This window comes from Physeter macrocephalus, chromosome 17 (genome assembly GCF_002837175.3).
Source record: "Physeter macrocephalus isolate SW-GA chromosome 17, ASM283717v5, whole genome shotgun sequence".
Lineage (NCBI taxonomy): Eukaryota > Metazoa > Chordata > Mammalia > Artiodactyla > Physeteridae > Physeter > Physeter macrocephalus.
The window spans coordinates 9,289,458-9,311,963 of record NC_041230.1 but is presented as its reverse complement, the minus strand read 5'-3'; the positions used below and the strand labels follow the sequence as shown (position 1 = coordinate 9,311,963).

General features: G+C 48.1%; 1 protein-coding gene across 1 annotated transcript in view; it reads left to right on the top strand.

Moving 5' to 3' along the window:
• The first annotated feature begins 16,632 nt into the window (after positions 1–16,632).
• The window catches only part of LOC129391455 (carcinoembryonic antigen-related cell adhesion molecule 5-like), a 15,880-nt gene continuing 10,006 nt past the window's right edge, over positions 16,633–22,506 (top strand). Inside the window, exons 1-3 of the mRNA XM_055079258.1 lie at positions 16,633–16,668; positions 19,822–19,967; positions 21,734–21,831. Of these exons, the coding sequence (XP_054935233.1) occupies positions 16,633–16,668; positions 19,822–19,967; positions 21,734–21,831 (280 nt within the window). The remainder of the gene's footprint in view (positions 16,669–19,821; positions 19,968–21,733; positions 21,832–22,506) is intronic.

Genomic DNA, 22,506 nt, shown 5'->3' with positions numbered 1-22,506 from the left:
CCCAGCCGCTCCGCGGCATGTGGGATCTTCCCGGACTGGGGCACGAACCCTTGTCTCCTGCATTGGGAGGCGGACTCTCAACCACTGCGCCACCAGGGAAGCCCAGAATGAGCTCTTTTTTTAAAAAATTTTATTTTATTGAAGTATAGTTGATTTACAATGTTGTGTTCATTTCTGCTATAGAGCAAAATGATTCAGTTATATCTTTTTCATATTCTTTTCCATTATGGTTTATTATAGGATATTGAATATAGTTCCCTGTGCTGTACAGTAGGGCCTTGTTGTTTATCCATTCTATATATAATCGTTTGCATCCGCTAACCCCAAACTCCCAATTCTTCCCTCCCGCAACCCCCCGCCCTTGGCAACCGCGAGTCTGTTCTCTATGTCTGTGAGTCTGTTTCTGTTTCATAAATAAGTTCATTTGTGTCATATTTTACATTCCACATATAAGTGATAGCATATGATATTTACCTTTGTCTGGCTTACTTCACTTAGTATGATAATCTCTGGATCCAGCCATGTTGCTGCAAATGGCATTATTTCATTCTTTTTTTATGGCTGAGTAATATTCCATTGTATATATGTACCACATCTTCTTTATCCATTCGTCTGTCAATGGACATTTAGTTTGCTTCCACATCTTGGCTATCGTGAATAGTGCTGCTATGAACATATGGGTGCATGTATCTTTTCGGATTATAGTTTTGTCTGGTTATATGCCCAGGAGTGGGATTGCTGGATCATATGGCAACTGTAATTTTAGTGTTTTGAGGAACTTCCGTACTGTTTTCCATAGTGGCTGCACCGATTTACATAAAACGGAATGAGCTCTTGATCCACACAACTTGGATGCGTCTCAGATGCGTGATGCTGAGCAAAAGAGGTTGGACACGAAAGACCACATGACATCTGATTCCATTTCCACGAACTGTCTAGAGAAGAGGCCTCAGAATGTCCAAGACTGGCACCAGCAGGCTTCAGGGAGAAGTGGTGTCTGGGACTTAAAACCTGGGAGTCATGCGCCCCCTGGTGGCTGACTTTCAGAGACAAAGTCGGGGGTCTGCTGCAGCCATTTTCTCCCCTTGATGGAGAGAGCTTGTCAGTGAGAGGATTTTTTTTTTTTCTCTAGGCGCACAGGCTTCAGTGGTTGTGGCTCGCAGGCTCCGTAGTTGTGGCTTGTGGGCTCTAGAGCGCAGGCTCAGTAGTTGTGGCGCACGGGCTTAGTTGCTCCGTTGCATGTGGGGTCTTCCCGGACCAAGGCTCAAACCCATGTCCCCTGCATTTGCAGGCGGATTCTTAACAGCTGCGCCACCAGGGAAGTCCCTGAGAGGATAATTAATATTAAGAATAATAATGCACATTATACGTAACGTATATAATTATATGTTATAGTCACACATAATATATACACATATATGATAACAAACCCAAAGCCACGCTGTGGGCCAGGTAGTGTTCCCACAGGAAGGAAAGTTAATATTTTCCCTCTTGTGCGTGAGAACAAGATGAGGACACTGAGGGTCAGAGGGGCCACGCAGCTGGAGATCACACAGCTTGTGGGGCATGAAGTGGGATTTGAACCTGGTCCGTCTGAGTTCAGGGAAATGGAGAGAAGCTGCTCTGAGGGTGTGGGGGGCCCTGGATGCTCAGGTCCCTGAGACCCAGCCCCATCCTGTCTTTGATTTGGAGGCAGCCTTTGACCTCTTGATAAAAAACCTCTTCACACTTGAATGATTTCACGTCGGGATTTCCTGCCCTTTGAGGCCAGCGGTGTGCTGGCCGTGCATGGGCCTCCTCAGGGGCCCCAAACCCTGACTTGCTTTGAGTGCCCTTCTTGGGCGTGGTTTGCTTCATTGAATATGGTGTCCATCTTGTGGGGCAGTTTCCTGTTGAGCCTCTTGGGAGTGGTTTGCCTCCCTCTTGTGTGGCCTCCTTTGTCCACTGCCCACTGATACCTAGTTCATGTCTCATGACCAAGGGGATGAGGTGGGGGTGACCCACGACCCAAAAGCTCAAGCAGAAGGCTCAGGCAACCTCGGCAGGCACTAAGAGCTGGAGGGCTGTGCCTTTAGCAGTTCTCTAACACAGCCTCAGGATTGTCACTGCACCAAACTTGGGTCTGCTCACCGGCTTGCTGTAAAGCCAATCTCCTGGCACAGGGTTGTGGTGAAGGAAAGTGCAGTGTTTATTGCAGGGCACCAAGCAAGGAGTATGGGCATCTAATGCTCAAAAGACCCAAACACTCCAGTGGCTTTCAGGGAAAGGTTTGTAAAGATAGGGTGAGGGAGAGTGTTGCGGGGTGCGTGATCAGCTTGTGGACATTCTTCTTGGTTGGTGGTGAGGTAATTGGGAGACAACATCATCAACCTTCTGGTTCCAACTAGTTTGGAATCTCTGTGCTTGTGGTCAGCATACAGTCAGCTTCTTCAAGGATATGGCTCAGGATATTATCTATAGTCCTTGAGGAGGAACTAATGGTGCTTGACTTTGTTAATGGCTAAACTATTGTTGTTTTGTCTTGTTTGACTGTTTTCCTTTGTTTCTGCATTTTTCTCACTTCTCTGATTAAATTGCTCTTTGAAACTTGGGGAATGCCTAGGAGGCTAAAGCTTTTCTATAAACAAGAGGCAGGCGGAGGACTTGGGGGGGTGTCTGTGCCAGGAAGGCCCCATGGGGTCCTGCTTGGTGAAAACCCCCCTTTCTCTGATACTCCTCAATCTTGATGGGGAGCAGGTTCAGGACAAGAAAGGGAATAAAGTTGTGGATAGACAGGTTAATTATAAACTGGACAGAGGGACTCGGTTTTAGGGGGACTCGGTTTCAGGATCATTCACACAGCTTGTGTGAATTCTTATCCCATTTAGCTGGGTATAATATTAAAAACGATGGGGGTTTAACATGTGTTTATCACGTAATTAAATGTAAAATTTAAGATGTAAGATATATCTAATATATCTCCATACAGCTTTCAATAGTGTAAATTGAACACTCAAATAACACAAGCTAATGATATGAATTTAAAAAGCAAGGGAATAGAGGGGTGGGATAGGGAAGGTGGGAGGGAGGGAGATGCAAGAGGGAAGAGATATGGGAACATGTGTATATGTATAACTGATCCACTTCATTATACAGCAGAAACTAACACACCATTGTAAAGCAATTATACTCCAATAAAGATGTTTAAAAAATAAATAAATTAAAAAATAAAAAGCAAGGGAAGGCTTAGCTCATAAGGAAAATGACATTGCAAATGTGAGGTAGTCTTTTAAAATACTATTTTTAAAGAGGATTTAAAGTTGATTTATATGTATCTTTGATGGGAAGCATTCTCTAACAATTCAGCTAATTCTTAGAGTGAAATGTGATCTAATCACCCACAATCTTATACACATGTATATGCTGTAATGTTTTACTCTGAGACTCATGGAATCAGATTTTACAAAATTTTAAATATGCTGCCATCCTTTGAATAAAAATGCGAACTACAAACTTTGATATAGGCAATTTTGAAGATCATAGTGTATTTAACAAGGTATAGTTTGAATATAATTTCAAGTTTTTCCTTTATATACTTATACTCATTAAATACTATCTCAAAATGTGGTATATTATTAAAAATACAACATTAAAAAACAACAACAACAGTTGCAGCAGATGCTCTCAGAGCCTTGCCTACATCCCTCATATGTTCCGTGGCACTCTAGTGGACTTCCAGTGTGCATCTTGGTACCTGTGAGCTATTTTCTGGAACCACAGAAGGCCACTCTGCCAGCATGGGCCAGACTGGGAGTGCCAGGAAATTAACACCCTGGGGGAGCAGCCCTCAGGTGACAACTGAGGGAAACTGGAGCAAAAACAGCGCCCTCGCCCCTCAGGTGTGCACTCCCAGGCTCTCCCTGTTTGCTTGATCTCTGGTTACCTGAAGTGGCAGCTGGCTTAGTGGCCACCCTTATTATTTAATTTCCCTTCCCTGTATCACCTCCCACCACTGTTCACTGCACTTCCCAGACTAACTAGGAAGTTTCAGGTTTAGAATCTGGGAGATTCTAAACTAAGACAATAGCGAATACTTTTGAGCCCTTTTTGGTGCCAGGTCTGGTTCCAAGCACTTATGGTTTCATTTAATCTTCACCACAACCTCAGAGGTGGGTACTGTTGTTACCCCCATTTTAAGGATGAGGAAACTGAGGCACAGGGAGGAGACATCTGTCCAACTGTGGTCGGCTGAGTAATGGTCCCCTAAAGATGTCCACGTCTTAGTCTCTTGAACCTGTGAATATGTTACTTCACATGGCAAAAGGGACTTTGCAGATGTAATTAGGCGAATGATCTTGAGATGGAGAGATCATTCTGGCTTATGTAGATGGACCCAGTGTAATCACAAGAGTCCTTATAAGAGGGGAGCAGAGGATCTGAGTCAGAGAAGGAGGCATGATGGTGGAAGCAGAGGTCGGAGTGATGCGGGGAAGGAGCCATGAGCTAATCCAAGGAGTGCAGATGGCCTCTAGAATAGGGGAAAGGCAAGGAAATGGATTCCGCCCTAGCACCCAAAGGAATGCAGCACTGCCAAGCCATCGTAAATTTCTGACTTCCAGAACGGTGAAATAATACATTGATGTTTTCTTAAGCCGCTATGCTTGTGGCAGTTTGTTATAGCAGCCACAGGAAGCTAATATTACCAAGAGAAGTAGATGGAAGCTCCATGGCCTTTTATGACCTCACCAGGAAAGTCATGCAGCATCACTTCTGTCTTACACTACTGGTTGAAAAAGTCCCAAGCTGGCCCAGATTCCAGGGGAGGGGTTGTGGTCCCCACCTCTTCGTGGGAGGAGTGACAAAGAATTAGCAGCCATTTTAATATCTTAACAACCTCATGATAAACGTATATCGGGACTTCCCCGGTGGCGCAGCGGTTAAGAATCCACCTGCCAATGCAGGGGACACGGGTTCGAGCCCTGGTCCGGGAAGATCCCACAGCCCGTGTGCCACAACTACTGAGCCTGCGCTCTAGAGCCTGCGAGCCACAACTACTGAGCCCACAACTACAGAAGCCCGTGCGCGTAGAGCCCGTGCTCCGCAACAAGAGGAGCCACCGCAATGAGAAACCCGCGCACCGCAACGAAGAGTAGCCCCCGGCTCGCCGCAAGTAGAGAAAGACCTGACGCAGCCAGGAAAAAAAAAAAAAAAAAAAAAGTATGTGGTAACCTTTATTTATCAGATTAGGAAATGGAGGCTCAGAGAGGTCTAGTAATTTGCCCAAGATCACTCAGCTGGAAAGCAGTGAGCCAGAATTCAAACCCAGAGACCATACTTGGAAGCATTTCCAATTTGCTTTCTAAATCAATATGTTCAGAGCCCTTTGCTTCCAGAAGCCAGGCTGTTGACACGTCTCACTTCCTTTTTATAAAATTTATTTTATTGAAGCGTAGTTGATTTCCAATGTTGTATTAATTTCTGCTGTAGAGCAAAGTGATTCAGTTATACACACACATATCTATATATTCTTTTTCATGTTCCTTTCCATTATGGTTTGTCACAGGGAATTGAATATAGTTCCCTGTGCTGTACAGTAGGACCTTGTTGTTTATCCATTCTATATACAATAGCTTGCATCTGATAACCCCCAACTCCCAATCCGTTCCTCTCCTCTCTCACTTCCTTTATTCCTTCCCTCCGAAGTGGATCTGGCCAGGTGCTGATCACACATGATTCTGATGTCAGTTCAGACAGACGAACCTCAATTCCACGTGTATTGTAGGAAAACTAACACTTAAGAGAGCTTAACGGCATATAATAAAAAGAGAAGATGAATCACCATTCCAGACAGCAGAATAACTGGAGCAGACAGAACAAGAAGTGAAAATAAACTTGATATCCTCTGGTAGATGAAAGAGTATTGGAAGCGGGAAGCCAGAGGAGCACATTATAAAGACGACCCAACCAGAGGCATTCGTTGTGAAAAGTATAACAGCTGAAATGAAAAGCTCGATACGTGGGCATATCATAGAATGCGGGCAGCTGAAGATGAATAAGCGAGCTGAGATGTCGGGTCAGAGAACCTTCCATGAGGACTTCTGTGGTCTGGAAGCAGCAGCGAGGAGCAAAAGGGCCACCCACCTGCCTCTCATCTCGTTGGCAAAGAGCTGTGGAAGAGAAGAAAGTAACCACCCCTAGAGAAGGCTACGGGGAAGAGATGTTCCCTGGGGGAGAGCAGGTTTCCCTTGGAGCAAAGAGAAGGCAGAAGAGGTTGCCTTCTGTGATCTGGTTGGTCCAGAACCTGACTTTCTGGGAGCTCAGCGGAAAGGTTTCGGGAGTTGTGGTGAGAGGTGGGAAAGTTGGAGATGGAAAGTAGAACTTGCTGAGTCATAAGGGGATTGAAGTATAGAAGATGAAGGGTGATCTAGGCTTCTGGAACCCCTTGTGGTGACTTCCAGAAGTTGGGATGAAGGTCAGAGTTAGTTCTGGTGGATGCAAAGTTGTGGAGAGAGGTGACTGCCAAGGCTGTGGGTGCTGGAGACAGGGAGGGGGCAGAGTCTGTAGCTTAAGGCCTGACAGTTGGGTTTTCTCTTCTTTGTAATGCAAGTGCCTGATTTAAGCTTTGATTGCTGAGGCATCCACTTCAGAGTTGGCTATCTGGACTAAAAACGTTACCAGCCACATAACTATTGGGTTGGCCGGAATGTTTTGGCTGACCCAATAGATAAAGAGCCAGACTACCTCCACACCCCACCGCTCTCACCCCACCTCCTGCCCCAGGCTCCTTTGTTTTAGAGATCTTGGTTGGTTTCCATAACTGACCATTCGGGCCACTTGTTTTTTCTCTTCCCATGCTTTAAATTCCCACTCTCATGCTCTAAATTCACCAATAAAGAATGAACCCACGAAACCTTAGGCCTCCACCCTTGACCCCAATGAAAGCAGAACCCCAGGACTGTGCTGGTTCCCTCTCTCTCTCTCTCTCTTTCTCTACCCATGACCTCACTGTGTGACCCCAGGTGTGCTGTGTAATTTCCAGGACCTGTAATAAAACTTACCCCCCTAAGTTTCCTGAAGGATATTGCTGAAGGGTGTCTTGCAATCATAATAAGAAGCACGAGGGCCAGTCCGGCCACAGCATTGTTTGTCCATAGGCAAGACCAGCACACAACAAAGTCTGAGGTGTTTAGGACGCACCTGCCTGGCCATCCCCGAGTCCTCCAGTTTGCTGGGGTCACCTTGCCCTCTAAGTTTTAACTGTAACTACAATACATTCACCTGTTGACTCAGTTTCTGGGCATTTATTCCACAGATACTCTTGGACAGGTATGAGCTAGGGAACCACTCAAATGTCCCTACACAGGGCCCTGGCTATATAAGCTATGATATAGTCTTACAGTGGAGCACTATACAGCATTAAAAAGTTAGAGAAACCATGCGCGATGTAAAAAAAAAAAATTGGTGTAGAGTAAGGGGAAAAGGGTAAGCTCCAGGACTGTGCTTATTAAATGTAGACCCTCGACGTGCCTTCTGAGCCCTCTTGGCTCAGTCGAGTGTAATCATGTGTCTCCCAATGGTTCCCTCCCTCGTTCCTACCCTGAGCCCACAAGATGGGGGTCTGGGCAACCTCCTGCCTTTCATACTCACCTTTGGGGTGATCAAAACCATCCCTCCACCAGACTCATCTCCCCCAAACTGGACCCCACTATTATTTTGTGACACAGGCAACCCGGTTCTAGGGCCCCCTACGATCTTCAACTGGAAACCCACCTTGGAGCCAGTTCCTCCAAACTTTCCAGTTGTCAATAAGCTGCTCAAAACCCAGAATAAATCCAGCCCTGCTTGGACTCAACTAGAGTGGACTCTGTTGTCTGCAACTGAGAACTCTGCCTGCTGCAGTAATAAAGGGGGTAGGCATGCAAGAGCACAGCCCCAGGGCACCCTCAGCATGGGCATCCACAGCTTATGTCCCAGGGCTGGAGCCAGTCTGCTACCTGTGCCTCTGCTCCCCATGTGAAGAATTAATTGTCCTGCTTTAAAATTTTTTGTTTTCTTTTGGCTGCACCTTGCGGCTTGTGGGATCTCAGTTCCCCAACCAGGGACTGAACCTGGGCCACGGCAGTGAAAGTGCCAAATCCTAACCACTAGACCACCAGGGAACCCCCTTGTCCTGCTTCTTTATGTCACTAGCTCTCAATGCAAAGTCCAAGGAGGGCAGGTCAGGTTGACTGACTCCTGGTCATGTGTCTGTTTCCTATCTCAAGGGAGGCTGGGAAAACAAACATCTGAACTTTGAGGCTTCAGTTGGGAAGGATGCGCTCAGCCTATTCCCAAGACCCGCATTTTTCCAAACACAGGAAGGGGTGCCAGACAGCTAAAAATTCCAACAGATCTACACCATATCGCTTGTGAGTTTGGTGTAGATCTTTCTAGAGCTCTCAAAAAATGTTTACATTATCCCGTGGTGGTTGCTTTTTTTGTTATTTGTAGGTTTCTTTCCAATTAATAGTATCTTTTGGGGGATCTTTCCATATCAGTAGACTTAACCTCATTATTTGTAATGACTTTCTGATATCTCATAGTAGAAATTCACTAGCATTTATTTAATCACTCTGTTATCAATCAACATTCAGCTTGTTTCTAATCCTTTGCAATTAAGAACAAAGCCTCAGTGAACAACCTGGTACCTATACCTTTGTCCACATGTGTGACTATTTCTGTAGGATAGACTCTCAGAAGTGGAATTTCTGGATGAAAAGGGTACAGGTATTATACCTTTTAATAAATACTGACATCCCAAAGATTTTATCAATTTACTTTCTCTAACAGTGTTTGGAAGGGTCTCTTTTCCCAGTCCTGGATATAATTGATAGTTCACATTTTATTGCCCATCTTTGTGTGAACATCCATTCCTCAATATTGTTTTAAATTGCATTTCTTTCACTAGTGAAGCTGCATCTCTTTTCCAAAGCGCGTTGGTCTTTTGAAGGTGATAGGCTTTGTGAATTGCCTAGCTGCATATTTTACCCATTTAAAAAATTGTGCTGGTTTTCTTTTTCCTATTGCTGTGCAGGAGCTTTTTGTATATCAGGGATTTTAAGCATTTGCCTTTGCTAAGTGTTACCCTTGTCAACATTCACGTCCTGGGACACTAATGGGGCAGGGCCCGTGAACGGCCACCAGGGGTCGGAGCTTCCCTCAGCCAGGTGTGAAAGACTGCCTTTTGGCTTTGGGAGGGATATTCAAGGGATCTCCTTGCAGAAGGGCTTGCTCTGACTCCTTATATCCTTTGCTTCTTCTCTTTGAGAGATTTCCTGGTTAACTAAGGGGATATCAAGGGGGACAGCCACTGGCATCTTCTCTGGGCCTCGGCAGTACCACCCCCATGTCTAGGGGCAGTATAGAATGGTAGTTAAGAGTATGGGCTTTGGGTGGTTGGGGGAGGGAAGGATTGGGAGTTTGGGATTAGCAGATGCAAGCTATTATATATCGGATGGATAAACAACAAGGTCCTACTGTATAGCACAGGGAACTATATTTAATATCCTATAATAAACCATAATGGAAAAGACTATATATTCTTTATATATATGTATATATTATATATATATATGACTGAATCACTTTGCTGTACAGCAGAAATGAAACACAACATTGTAAATCAACTATAATAAAATTAAAAAAAAAAAAAGAATGTGGGCTTTGGCATCAGACAGAGGTGGATCCTGCTCCCAGATCTTCCCCTTTTGAGCTTTGTGTGACTGGAAAGTGACCTGGCCTCTTTGAGCCTCCATTCCTGTCTGTGTGCCCTGGGAATGAAAACCCTCACTTAATTTGGATTAAATAAACTGCCGGGTGGCAGGATCTCACACATTCAGTCATGAAATATGTATCGAGCACCTATTCTATGCCAGGCACTGTCCTAACTTCAGGTGGATGACAAAACAGACAGAAATTCTGGCCTCATGGAGCTGATTTAGGGGGAGGCAGATAATCCACAAAAAAAACACAAGGCAGAGAGAGGGTGTCAGACAGTGATGAGTGCTTCGGAGTGAAATCAACCAGAGAGGCGGGACACAGAGAGAGCTGGGGTGTGCAGAGAGTGGTCAGGGTGTAACGGGACCAGACTTGTACCAAACCCAGGTTCGGCAGCTCCCTGCTTGAAAGGCCAACACTCAAGAGACAAGTGTTGGTGGAAAGGGAAAGGTTGCTTTATTCAGGAGGCCAGCAACCTGGGAAAATGATGGACGAATGTCCTAAGACCATCTCCAAGTTGCCGGTTAGGAGACAAAGGTTGGTTTTTTTTTTTCTTCTTTTTTTGGCTGCGTTGGGTCTTCGTTGCTGCGCGCGGGCTTTCTCTAGTTGCAGTGAGCGGGGGCTACTCTTCTTTGTGGTGCGCGGGCTTCTCATTGCAGAGGCTTCTCTTGTTGCGGAGCACGGGTTCTAGGCACGTGGGCTCAGTAGTTGTGGCTCGCGGGCTCTAGAGCGCAGGCTCGGTAGCTGTGGCGCACGGGCTTAGTTGCTCCGCGGCATGTGGGATCTTCCGGGACCAGGGCTCGAACCCGTGTCCCCTGCATTGGCAGGCAGACTCTCAACCACTGCGCCACCAGGGAAGTCCCGGAGACATTGGTTTTAAAGGCCGAGTTAGGAGGGGCGTGGCAGGGTTTCTGATCAGCTTGTGTACAATTCTCGGATTGTTTGGCATCAAGATACAGTTTTGAGCATCACCTATCTCGTTTCAACCAGTCTGGGGTCTACGTGCTTACAGCCGGCAGTTTTCATCTGCTGGGGTCTGCTTCCTGTAACAACAACGTAGGAATGTGTGTCAGGCCTTTATCTGTAGCTTTCAGGGAACTGGGAGCTTGGTGACTCTGCCATGTGGCTGATTTAGAGTCAAATTGTTACCAGTTTCCCCGCCCAACTGCGATTCTCTGTTTCGACATCCTCACATTTTCTAACTCTTGAGCCAGCCTGTTGAGTCTGAGGGGAGGCCTGGAAGACTTAAAGCTTTTCTACAAGCAAGAGGACACGGGGGTGGGGGTCTGTCCTGGGAAGGCCCCATAGGGTCCTGCTTGGTTACAAGGGAAGGTCTCTCTGAAGAGGTGACATCTGAACAAGAACCTGAATGAGGTGAGGGAGGAAGCCTGTGGATATCTAGGGAAGAGTGTTTGGGGCAGAAAGAAAAACAAGTGCAAAGGCCCTGAGGCAGGACTGTGCTCTGTGTGTTTACAAAACAGTGGCGAGACAGAGTGGCTGGAGTGGCGGGAGTGATGGGGAGAAGCAGGATGTGAGAACAGTGATGGGTCCACATCTCGTGGGGCCTTGTGGGCCACTATAGGGACTTTAGCATTTTTGCTGGGTGAGATGGGAGGGAGCTTTTGACCAGGGAAGGGACAATGCCAACTTAGGTGCTCATAGGATCCCTCCAGCTGGCTGTCGTGGGGGAACAGACAGTGGAAGGTGAGGGCAGGGGCAGGGAGCCCAGTGGGTAGGCAGCCGCAGTGGTCCAGGTGGGAGATGCTGCTAGGGCTGGTGGTGCTAGTAAGAAGTAGTCAGATTCGGGAGAGACATGAAAGCGGAACCACAGACTTTGCTGTTGCATTGGCAAAGCTGGTTTCCCAGTAAACGTGAGTTTCCTTTTCTTTTTGACCAGCCCGCCTAAGGCTCCCGAAGAAGGTTTTCACTTCCCATTTCCACATGGGACCTCAGACTGGCCCGGACACGTGGGAACCCAGCCAGGGCCAGACTTCAGAATCCCTGGGCCATCCAGGGAAGTCTCTTGCTCTCTCTGGGCCTCTGTTTCCCCCATTTTACAGCAGGACAGGGAACTTCCAGCAGGCCCTGCCTACGTTTGCCTACCAGGAGAGTAACCAGGGCGAGCAAAGGGCATGAGTTCTGGGCGGGGGACATGGTCAGAGATGGGGAGATAATGGGACATCGAACAGTAGTAAACTGAGGAGGGCTCTGCCAGCCTCGCCCTGGGCTGGCTGCCAGTGCACTTGCACACGGCCCTTGTCAGGGGCATGGAAGTCCAAGCCATCTCCCCTCAGAGCTGAGGTTCCGGGCTGGATCCACCACCTGGCTGCCTCTAGAGGCCCTGGGGATTTCACGGTATGTTCTCTGCAGACCAAGTTCCCTTCAGGAGGAAGCACCCCAGGGGACTTTGAGGACCCACGGCTCAGCATCTGGATGTTCCCCGTGGCCGGGGTGAGCCCTGGGTGGGGAACCTACTCATAGGCGGGGAGTGATCGAGGGCTGCGGTGGGGGAGGGCATTTCTCAGGGGTCTGGCCAGCCTTCAAGGCCTGGCTGGTCGTGCTAGACCCAGGGATGGAGTTTCTCTCTGTTAAGTGATCATGTCTAAAAGGGAGGCTGTGGGGCAGGGTGGCTCTGTGTGGGACCAGCCAAGTTAATGTCTTGCTTTAGCTCTGTCACCTCTGTGACCTGAGGTAAGTCACTCAACCTCTCTGATCCGCTCAATTTCCTTATTTGGGAAATGGGCAATAATTGGACTCCCCGCTTAGGGCTGCTGTGAAGACCAAATGAACACTGTTTTGAGTGGCTGGAACATAGTAAGCAGGGGGCTTTAGGCTGTGATTAATGAGAATGATGAAAAGATAAAAGACAGGGACTAGGATTATAGTCCAGTAAGCGATAATACTCTCTGATCCCCACCAGGTACTGAAGATGGGCCAGACACTGCTGCTCCAGGTGCATTCATAAGCAGCTCGTCTGGTCCTTACAGTCCCTCTATGAGGGAGCACTGTTACTATTAGCCCCATTTTCCAGATGAGGAGACTGAGGCCCAGAAGCAGCACAGCGTTGTTGCTGACGTCATGGATTCAGACCCAGCTCTGCAAGATACACTGCGTGAGCTTCAACAAGCCACTTAAGCTTTCAGGGCCTCGGTCTCCTCACCTGGAAGATGGGTAGTAATAATCCCTGCCTCATAAGGTTGCTGTGAGATTCAGTGGGTTGCCACTTGTAAAGTATACAGAAAATCCCTGGTGCACAGCACGTCCTTAGTAACTGTTTGAAAGAAAACTGCCAGAGGTGTGGGTAACTTGCCCAGAGTCATACAGCCATGTGAAGTGGGTGCTAGAATCAGAGACTGGCTCTAGCATCTTCCCCGTTCATCACTTGTAGTTGCTTTTCAAGCACTGAGGGAGGTACTTGGAGACCATGAGGAGGCACCCAGCATGCTCCCAGGAGGTCAGGAAACTGGTGGAGGTGAGGTCTAAATTCATCCTTGAAGGATGAGCAGTTCACCAGGCAAGGGGAGGATAGTATCTCCCCAGTCCAACCCTCATCGCCCTCAAGAAAAGAAGAAAAAAAAAAAAAAAAGAAAAGAGAAAGAAAGAAACCCAGTGGAAAGAAAAAAGAAAAAGCACACACATTCCCATGATGTGTGTTTAATCTGGCTGGTTTATGAAGCTCAAGTGAGCGAACAGCAAAAGATGAAGAGATGGAGCTAGGGAGGGGGACAAGAGCTATGCCGTGAAGAACTGCGTGTATAAATCTACTTTGCATGTCACAGATTATTTGCTAAGGCTGAATTCCTGAAAGTAGAATAGTTGGGTCACGTTTTAATCCTTGATACATGACGTAAAACTGCCCTTCAAAATAACTATGTCAAGGTAGCCTGCCGCAAAGTGTGTGTGAGAGTGCCCGTTTCTGAACATCTTTGCCCACATTGGGTATTATTGCTTTAAGAAGGTTTGGTGATTTTATGCCATTAAAAGTTTCCAAGGGGAGAATATTTCCACTGAAGTCCTGGGGACAGTGGTGTTTGAGGATGAGGGACCTGGAGGGATTTGTAGGATGGATGCCAGGTGGGAAGGATGGAACGTAGGAGGGAGGGAGATCAGTTCATGGGTTTGACACCTGGACAGAGGTTCAAGTACATGACACCAAGTGGCTTTTAGTTTTGAGATGCTTCTGATGGGGGGGCGGGAATCCCAGTTGGAAAACAAGACCTCCTGAGGAGGTCCCCATCCTTTTCCCCTTCAGTGACAGGGAAATCACTACCTTGCCTCCTGAACAGCCTGTTACGTTATCTGGTTCCTCTGACACTTTTCTGTTACTATCTGTATTAGTTTCCTAGGGCTGTCATAACAAATTACTACAAACTTGGTGGCTTAAAACAACAGAATTTTCTCTCTCACACTTCTGGAGGGCAGAAGTTGAAATCAAGGTATTGGCAGGGCTGCACTCCCTCTAAAGGTTTCCCGGGGAGGAGACTTCCTTGCCTCTTCCAACTTTTGGTGGCTCCAGGTGTTCCTTGGCCTGGGGCTGCATCACTCTTGTCTCTGTCTCCATCTTCGCATGGCCTCCTCCTTTGTGTGTCTATGTCTTCTCCTCTTTTGTCTCTTATAAGCACACTTGTCACTGGATTTAGGGCCCACCCAGATAATCCAGGATGATCTCATCTTGAGAGCTTTAATTTAATTACATCTGCAAAGACCCTTTTCCAAATAAGATCACATCCATAGTTTCCGGGTGGACATATCTTTTGGGGGACCATCATTCTAACCACTGCACCATCATTCTTATCATTGGAAATCATCTTCTAAACACAACTGCATTCCTCACTATTCACTGGCCATGCAGGCTTCTTTTATTTCCTCAGACAGTCCATGCTCCTTCCCTCCTCTGGGTCTTTGCACATACTGTTCCCTCTGCCTGGATGTCCTTTCCCCCATCTCACAATTTTTTTTTCTCAATCTGGATGACTCCTTCAGATCCCAGTCTAAACTTTACACCTTCATGTTGCCATCGCACCCCGCACCTCTTCATTAATACTGCAGTATGTAAATTTACATTTATTTGGATGGATGGATGGTTAATTTCCCTTTTTTCCATTGGCCCATCCACAGGCTCCATGAGGGTAGGGTTTTGATTTTACAGTTCATTATCTTATCGCATTGCCCAGCTGTGGTCTTGGCACATGGTAGGTGCTCATCAAATGTTTGTGGTATGACTGTTGATTGAATGACAGTTGAAAGCTCCCATTTATTTAACTTCTGTGTTTCTGACTCTGTCCTGGGCATTTTACATGTCTATCCTCATGAACCCTCAAGGCAGTGTCGCTTCTATTTTAAGAGAACAGAGGCTCAGTGGAGCCACCTGTCCGAAGTCATTGTCACAGATTGGGTTTTTCAGAAGCAGACTCTGAAATGGAGTTGGGGGAGGTGTTATGAGTCGAATAGTGTCCTTCCCCCCCAAAAAAGATACGTTGAAGTTCTAGCCCCTAGAACCTCAGAATATGACTTTATTTGGAAATAAAATTGTTGCAGATATAATTAATTAAGATGAGGCCATACTGCACAGACATAGAGAACAAAGGTATGGATACCAAAGGGAAAGGCGTGGGGTGGGAGGAATTGGGAGACCCTGATTGACACATACACATTATTGATACTATGTATAAAATAGACAACTGATGGGGACATACTGTATAGCACAGGGACCTCTACCTAATGCACTGTGGTGACCTAAATGGGAGGGCAGTCCTAAAGGGACGGGATATCTGTATGTATACGGCTGATTCCTTTTGTTGTGCAGTGGAGGCTAACACAACATTGTAAAGCAACCAAACTCCAGTAAAAATTTAAAAAAAACCGATGAGGTCATACTGGAATAGAGTGGGCCCCTTGCTCCAATATGCTTGGTGTCCTTATAGGAAGACAGCCATATGAAGACAGAGGATTGGAATGACGCTCCGACAAGGCAAGGAACGCCAGAGATTGCCAGCAGAGCACCAGAAGCTGGAAGAGGCAAGAAACAGTTCTCCTACAGGTTTCTGAGTGAGCGCGGCTCCGCCCATAACTTGATTTTGGACTTCTGGCCTCCAAAACTGTGAGCCAATACATTTCTGTTGTTTTAAGCCTCCCAGTTTGTGGTACTATGTCATGGCAGCCCTAGTTAACTGACACAAGTGCAGGATGTTTATTAGAAATCAGTACCTGTGGAGGGAAGGAGGGGGAGGCAAGACTGGGCAGAGAGAGAGAAATTGATCAGTGGTGCAGGCCTGACAAAACTTCAGCTGATTTAGCAGGGAGCTCAGGAGAGAGTTTTGCCCCCTCAGGGTTGTTCCGTATCAGGGTGAGATGGCCAAGCCTTGCTCAATCTCCAGATATAGGCCACCCTGGGAAGGACATGACCTGGGAGGAGATGACAGCTGGAGGCCATCTGCTGATTCATGGGGCAAGTCCCTCCTGGAAGTGGTCCTGTCCAGCCCGTTTCTGTGTCTGACTGCGACAGACACCGCTAGAAGCACAGGTTCGGGGACTGAAAGCCGGGGCTGTTCCCGGGATCCTGCCCTCTCCTTCCTGGTGTTTCTGATGTCTTTCTCTCCCCACACCCTCAGCCTCTCTCCTGGGCTTCTGTGTGATGCCAGCGGTTGCCCAACTGACCATCACACTTGTCCCATCTCAACTGCTGGAAGGGGACAGTGTCACCCTGGCTGCTCAGGGCTTGGCCAAAGACAGGCTCCCGTGCTTCAACTGGTTTCGGGGAGGGGGCACGGAGATGGCCCAGCAGATCTTAACTTTCTGCGTGATCTCCGGGGGCCTGACCCTCGGCCCTGCCTACACAGGCTGGGAGACGCTAGTCCAGATGGATCTTTGCACATCACTGGGCTCAGCCTCATGGATATGGGCCCCTACGCCCTACAGAAGTTTGTGGTGGATGTGAGCCAGCCCACGTGGAATGTCTACTTGCCTGTGTTTGCTGAGTGCAAACACCCCCTCCCCAACAACCAGAGGGCTCTTCCCAGCCTCTGATCTGACCCTGTCCCTTCCCCACTCAAAACTCTTCCATGGCTCCTCAGTGCCCTAAGGACAATATGTGTATTTCCTGGGGATATTTGGCTGCTGTGACAAGGGTTCAAACAAAAGGGTCTTAAGAAATATGTTTCCCTCTCTCTCTCTCTCTCCCCCCCTTGTCCAGATACAATAATTTTGGAGTGGATATAACTGCATTATATTGTCAGAGGCTGGGTCCTTCTAAATCCTCCACCACCCTTGGAGAGTAGCCCTTGTCTGCGTGGACCAAGATGGCTGATATGGACATAGGGATGTCCCCATTCTAACATGGGAAAGGGAAAGAAGGAAGGGAAGGGTGTGTCCCCTTCCTTTAAGAACCTGAGTCAACGATTATACCCATCACTTCTGCTCACACCTCATTGGCCAGAATTTAGTCACAGGGCCATACATAGCTGCAAGGGAGGCTGGGAAATGTGGTCCTTATGCTGGTGGCCATGTGCCTGGCTAAAAATTGGGGTATTATTATTACAGAAGACGAAGGATATTAGAGGACACCTAGCCATCTCTCTCAGAGTGGGGTTGGAAAATTGAAACCTCTCCTTGATTAAGAGATAGAGTAGGCTGAAAGTGATGGCTCTCTTTTGTCCTAGCCTTGATTTTTATATACGAAAACAACAAAAGCACAGAATCTGGTATAGAGGAGAAGGAGAAGCTACTTCCCTGGACCTAGAAATGCTATGTTTGTGTAGATGGGGTCAGGAAAGCCCGCACTCTGAGCTCATAAGGACGGATTCCAAAGACCTTGGGTCAGCTGATCCCAATAGCAGCAACCCCACCAGTGTCCTGCCTTCCTCTTAGATGATTCCTTCTTTTCCCCATAAAGAGATGCAAACTCTTTTAACCCACTTATTATTTATTTTAAAATTGTGATAATAGTACAAATAACGTAAAAGTCATCATCTTAACCATTTTTAAGGGTACAGTTCAGTGGCATTAAGTACAGCATTAACAGCCCTCCATCTCCAGGACTCATTTCATCTTGCAAAAGTTGAAACTCTGTACCCATTAAACACTAACTCCCTAACCTCTCCCTCCTCCAGCTCCTGGAAACCACCCTTCTACTTTCTGTTTCTATGATTTTGGGCTACTTTAGGTACCTCAAATAAATGGAATCATACAGTATTTGTCCTTTTGTGACTGGTTGACTTTACTTAGCATGGTGTCTTCAAGGTTCATCCAAGTTGTAACATGTGACAGAATTTCCTTTCCCTCTAAGGCCATATTTCCATTGTACAATCTTCCCTTAGTATTCATGGGGATTGGTTCCAGGACCCACTGCAGATACCAAAATCTGAGGATGTTCAAGTCCTTTACATAAAATGGTGTAGTACAGTTGGTCCCCTGTATCCATGGATACAGAACCTGTGGATATGAAGGGCTAACTATACATGTAAACCGCGTTTTGTTGGTCAGTTCATCCATCAATGGACAGGGGGCTGCTTCCACCTTTTGGCTCTTGTGAATAATGCAGCTATGAACATTCTTGCCCATTTCAGAAACCAACTTAGACCATCGTTAGGCATTCCTCCTGTGACCTTGAACTTGGAAGCTCAAAATCACTTGGAGTCACTAGACAGATCTGGAGGGTGGCAGGAAATAGTTCACAGAATTTATATTGGCTCTTCAAGGTATATGGCATCACCAATTTATTTCTTCTCCTCTTCAGGTCCTTTAGTCTTCCAGCAATTTAAAGTATTTCACTCTGTTTTTTTCCCAACAGAGGTTGGTTTTTAGAGGAGAGAAGTGATTGGTGGAATGTGGTTCCTTCCGTGGTGAAGTCCCAGGTCAGCTGCCTGCCACACCAGCACCACCATCCTGTTCAGTCTCATCTTTCCCCATTCTCTGTGCCCAGACCCTAGCTCTCTAACCTCCTGTCAGACCTGCTTCCTTGTTCTTTCTCACATCTAGGACTTAGCTCTGCCTTCTGCTGTCATCCTTTCTTCCCTTCACCCGTATAATCTCCTCCCCCTCATCACTCTGGAGTTTTTCATGTAAATATCATCTCCCCGAAGTCCTTTCTGACCCCCTAACTGGGTCAGGTGTCCCCTCTGGGTTATCGAAATCCCCTGGAATTCCACATCCCAGCTCTTCTCACTCGGGCCCATCACTGTGTGGGGGTGAGTCTGTCTCCCTCACTGGACTGTGAGTCCCATGGGGGCACAGACTGGAATGGCCTGATCCCTGCTGTACAGAAAACACTAGTTAAATGAAGTAACAAATGGATGAATGGATGGATGGATGGAAGGATCAATTAATGGTGGTTCCCTGATCCAGCAGATTACACTAAATCTCCTTGTTCTATGCTCCCAGTGACATCTTTCCCCTAGATAATTTTTAAAAAAATAGCTCATATTCTGAGTGCTTACTACACCCTTCAGAACTGGGAAGCCCCAGCAGGGCAGGGCTAGGACTGACTTGATCACTACTGTGACCCCAGTACTGCCCAGCACAGAATGTGGCTCAGAACAGATGCCCAGTAAGTGTTTGTTAGGTGAAAGATTGAATGAATAATCAACATTATACATTGACTAATACTTTGCATAACATTTGGTATTTTCTAGCATCACTGCCTCTGCCTAGATTTGGCAAAAAGGCCACACATATGTGTCTGAAACGACTTAGTCTACTGGGGTCATCTATACAATATCTCCCTCCCCTCCCCCATCCCTAGTCCAAGGGCAGGGACCAAGGGGACAACGCTAGGCAGTTACTATCTGCAGGATCCCAGGCCAAGGGTGTCACGTACGTTAGTTCATGTCATCTTCACAACAGCCCCATGAGGCTGGCGCCTGTTTTTGGAGGAGACTGAGGCTCAGAGGGGGAAGGTCAGTGTGGCCATGTTCACCGAGATGGGCAGTAGTTTTGCTGGGGTTCAAGTCTCCTTCTCTATCCATCCCCCCTTTACAGAGAAGCTGGCCCCACCTACCATCACAGCCTCCACCTTGGCGCCCCTGGAGCTGCGGGACTCTGTGACTGACCCTGAGCTGCCAGTCCCCAAGCAATGGTGCCACCTTCCAGTGGTATGTTGGCAAGGAGCCTGTGGTAGGCAGTGGGCAGCTGGGGCTTCCCCTGGACCAGCAGAGACTGACTATCCACCAGGTGACCCGGAATGATTTAGGACCTTATCAGTACAAGGTCAAGAACCCTGCCATCGGGCTTCCCTGGTGGCGCAGTGGTTGCGCGTCCGCCTGCCGATGCAGGGGAACCGGGTTCGCGCCCCGGTCTGGGAGGATCCCACATGCCGCGGAGCGGCTGGGCCCGTGGGCCGTGGCCGCTGGGCCTGCGCGTCCGGAGCCTGCGCCCCGCGATGGGAGAGGCCACAACAGAGGGAGGCCCGCATACCACAAAAAAAAAAAAAAAAAAAAAAAAAAAAGAACCCTGCCATCACGAGGCTCAGTGAGCCCCCGCCCCTCAGTGTCATCTGTGAGGGCCCATCCCACACCCCTTGCCTCCTTTAGGGTCACCTCCCTGAAACCTACCTTGCCTGGCAGGTTGGGCTGCAGGGGGCGGGACCCAGGGGCACATGGAAGGGTTATAAAGGCAGGATCAACTGCAGGTGCCCATGTCTTTCCTTTTTTTAAATTCATTAATTTAATGTATTTATTTATTAAAATTTTTTTTTTGGCTGCGTTAGGTCGGCGTTGCTGCGCGCGGCCTTTCTCTAGTTGCGGTGAGCGGGGGCTACTCTTCGTTGTGGTGCACGGGCTTCTCATCTGCGGTGTCTTCTCTTGTTGCAGAGCACGGGCTCTAGGTGTGCAGACTTCAGGAGCTGCAGCACGCGGGCTCAGTGGTTGCGGCACTCGGGCCCTCTCGCACACGGGCTTCAGTACTTGCGGCACATGGGCTCTGTAGTTGTGGCGCATGGGCTTCATTGCTCCGCGGCATGTGGGATCTTCCCGGACTAGGGATCAAACCCGTGTCCCCTGCATTGGCAGGCGGATTCTCAACCACTGCGCCACCAGGGAAGCCCTGCCCATGTCTTTCTAGAGCATAAATTGGACTCTGTTCCTCCCCTCCTCACATCTCTTCCGTGGCTCCCTAGTGCCCCCCAGGAGGAAGTCCAGCCCACTTAGCCTGGGCTACAAGGCCACAAGTCTCTGTTGACCCTCAAAACCTCGTTTCTCAGTACTCCTTACACAGCACGGTCTGGCTGAGCCCCAGCCCCACACGCTGTGCCCTTTTTCTGGTGCCTCCCTTCCCACCACTGCTCTCATCCTTTGCCTGAATAACTCCTCCTCATCTTCCAGGTTTCAGCTCAGGTGTCCTTTCCTCCAGGAAGCCTTCCCTGACGCCCCAGGCTGGGTCAGCCACCCTCTCTGGGCTCCTCCATCCTTGCTCAGCTCACTCTAGATCATTGCTGTCAGGAACAGCTGTGTCTCCCCAACTGGACTGGGAGCCCTGTGAGGGCAGGGCTAGGCCTGTCTCAGCCTCTGGTGTGTCCCCAAACCCAGGACAGTGCCTGGCACAAAGCGAGGGATCCAAAAACACTTATTGAAAAGACGGATGAATACTCGCTCTCAGTGAGACATGTGTCTGCCTCTCTCATGGGTAGAGGCCGTGCTGGAAACAGCTCTGTGGCCCCAGCAGAGCTCATCCAGATCCCTGTACACAATAAGCCCTGGTTAACGTTGGTTCATTTGTCCACTCAGCATATAATTACTGAGCATCGAACATGTACCTGACACTGACACAGACATAGCCCCTTCCCTCAAAGAGTATACAGACCAGTGCTGAGCCCACTGACTCAGAGAGGGGAGATGAGCTGCCCAGGGTCACGCGGCAAGTGGAAGCCCAGGGAAGGGACCAGGTTGAGAGGAAAAGGCCGAACCAGGCAGAGACCCCAGGTTCCCGGTTATGACTCTCTCTGGGAATTTATTTTGGCTGCTACAGATGGTCCGGACATGCCCCCAGTAACCGCCACTGACCTCAGCTTCATAGTCGAGTTCGACCTCACCCTCTCCTGCTCCACCATGTGCAACCCTCCAGCCCAGTACTCATGGATGATCAGTGGGAACCCAGGGCCCTCTGGCCAGTAGCTCTTCCTGTCCACCTGGGCACAGTTGGAGTCTACACCTGCGAGGCCACCAACCCTGCCTCAGGTAGCTGCAGTGTCACAGACACACTGATTATCATCCCTGGTGAGTGGGTGAGTCTGGAGGGGACTCTGGTTGACCAAATGGAGCTTGAGGAGCCCTGGGAGACCACCCACGCCAATCGCCGCCCTTCCACAGAGAAGGAAGAAATTTGGTGGGACTGTATTCGGGAATTCTCACGGTCACAGAGGAAGTCATTGGTTGAGACTACAGAGCTTTCTCCTAAGCCCTTGAGTTTCTGAACTTCATCATTGTAGTCTTAGGAAGATACCCTGAATCTCTGAGAATCTCTGGCCCTCGAGTTTCTGTCCCTTTAAGGTTTTAGCTGCAGCCCAGAGGTGATTAAAATCACCTCCTGATCAATGCCTTATTAATTTATTCATTCACATATTTATTAAGCAACTAATATGTTCCAAATACTGTTCTCAGCACCAGGGATAGAGTGATAAGCAAAGAGAGACGTGGTCCCTGACCTCCTGCAGCTTAAGGTCTAAAAGGAGAGATAGGCGATTAAAAGATTGTCACACAAATACATAATTGAAAAATGTGTTAAAATGTGTTAAGTGGGGGCTTCCCTGGTGGCGCAGTGGTTGAGAGTCCGCCTGCCGAT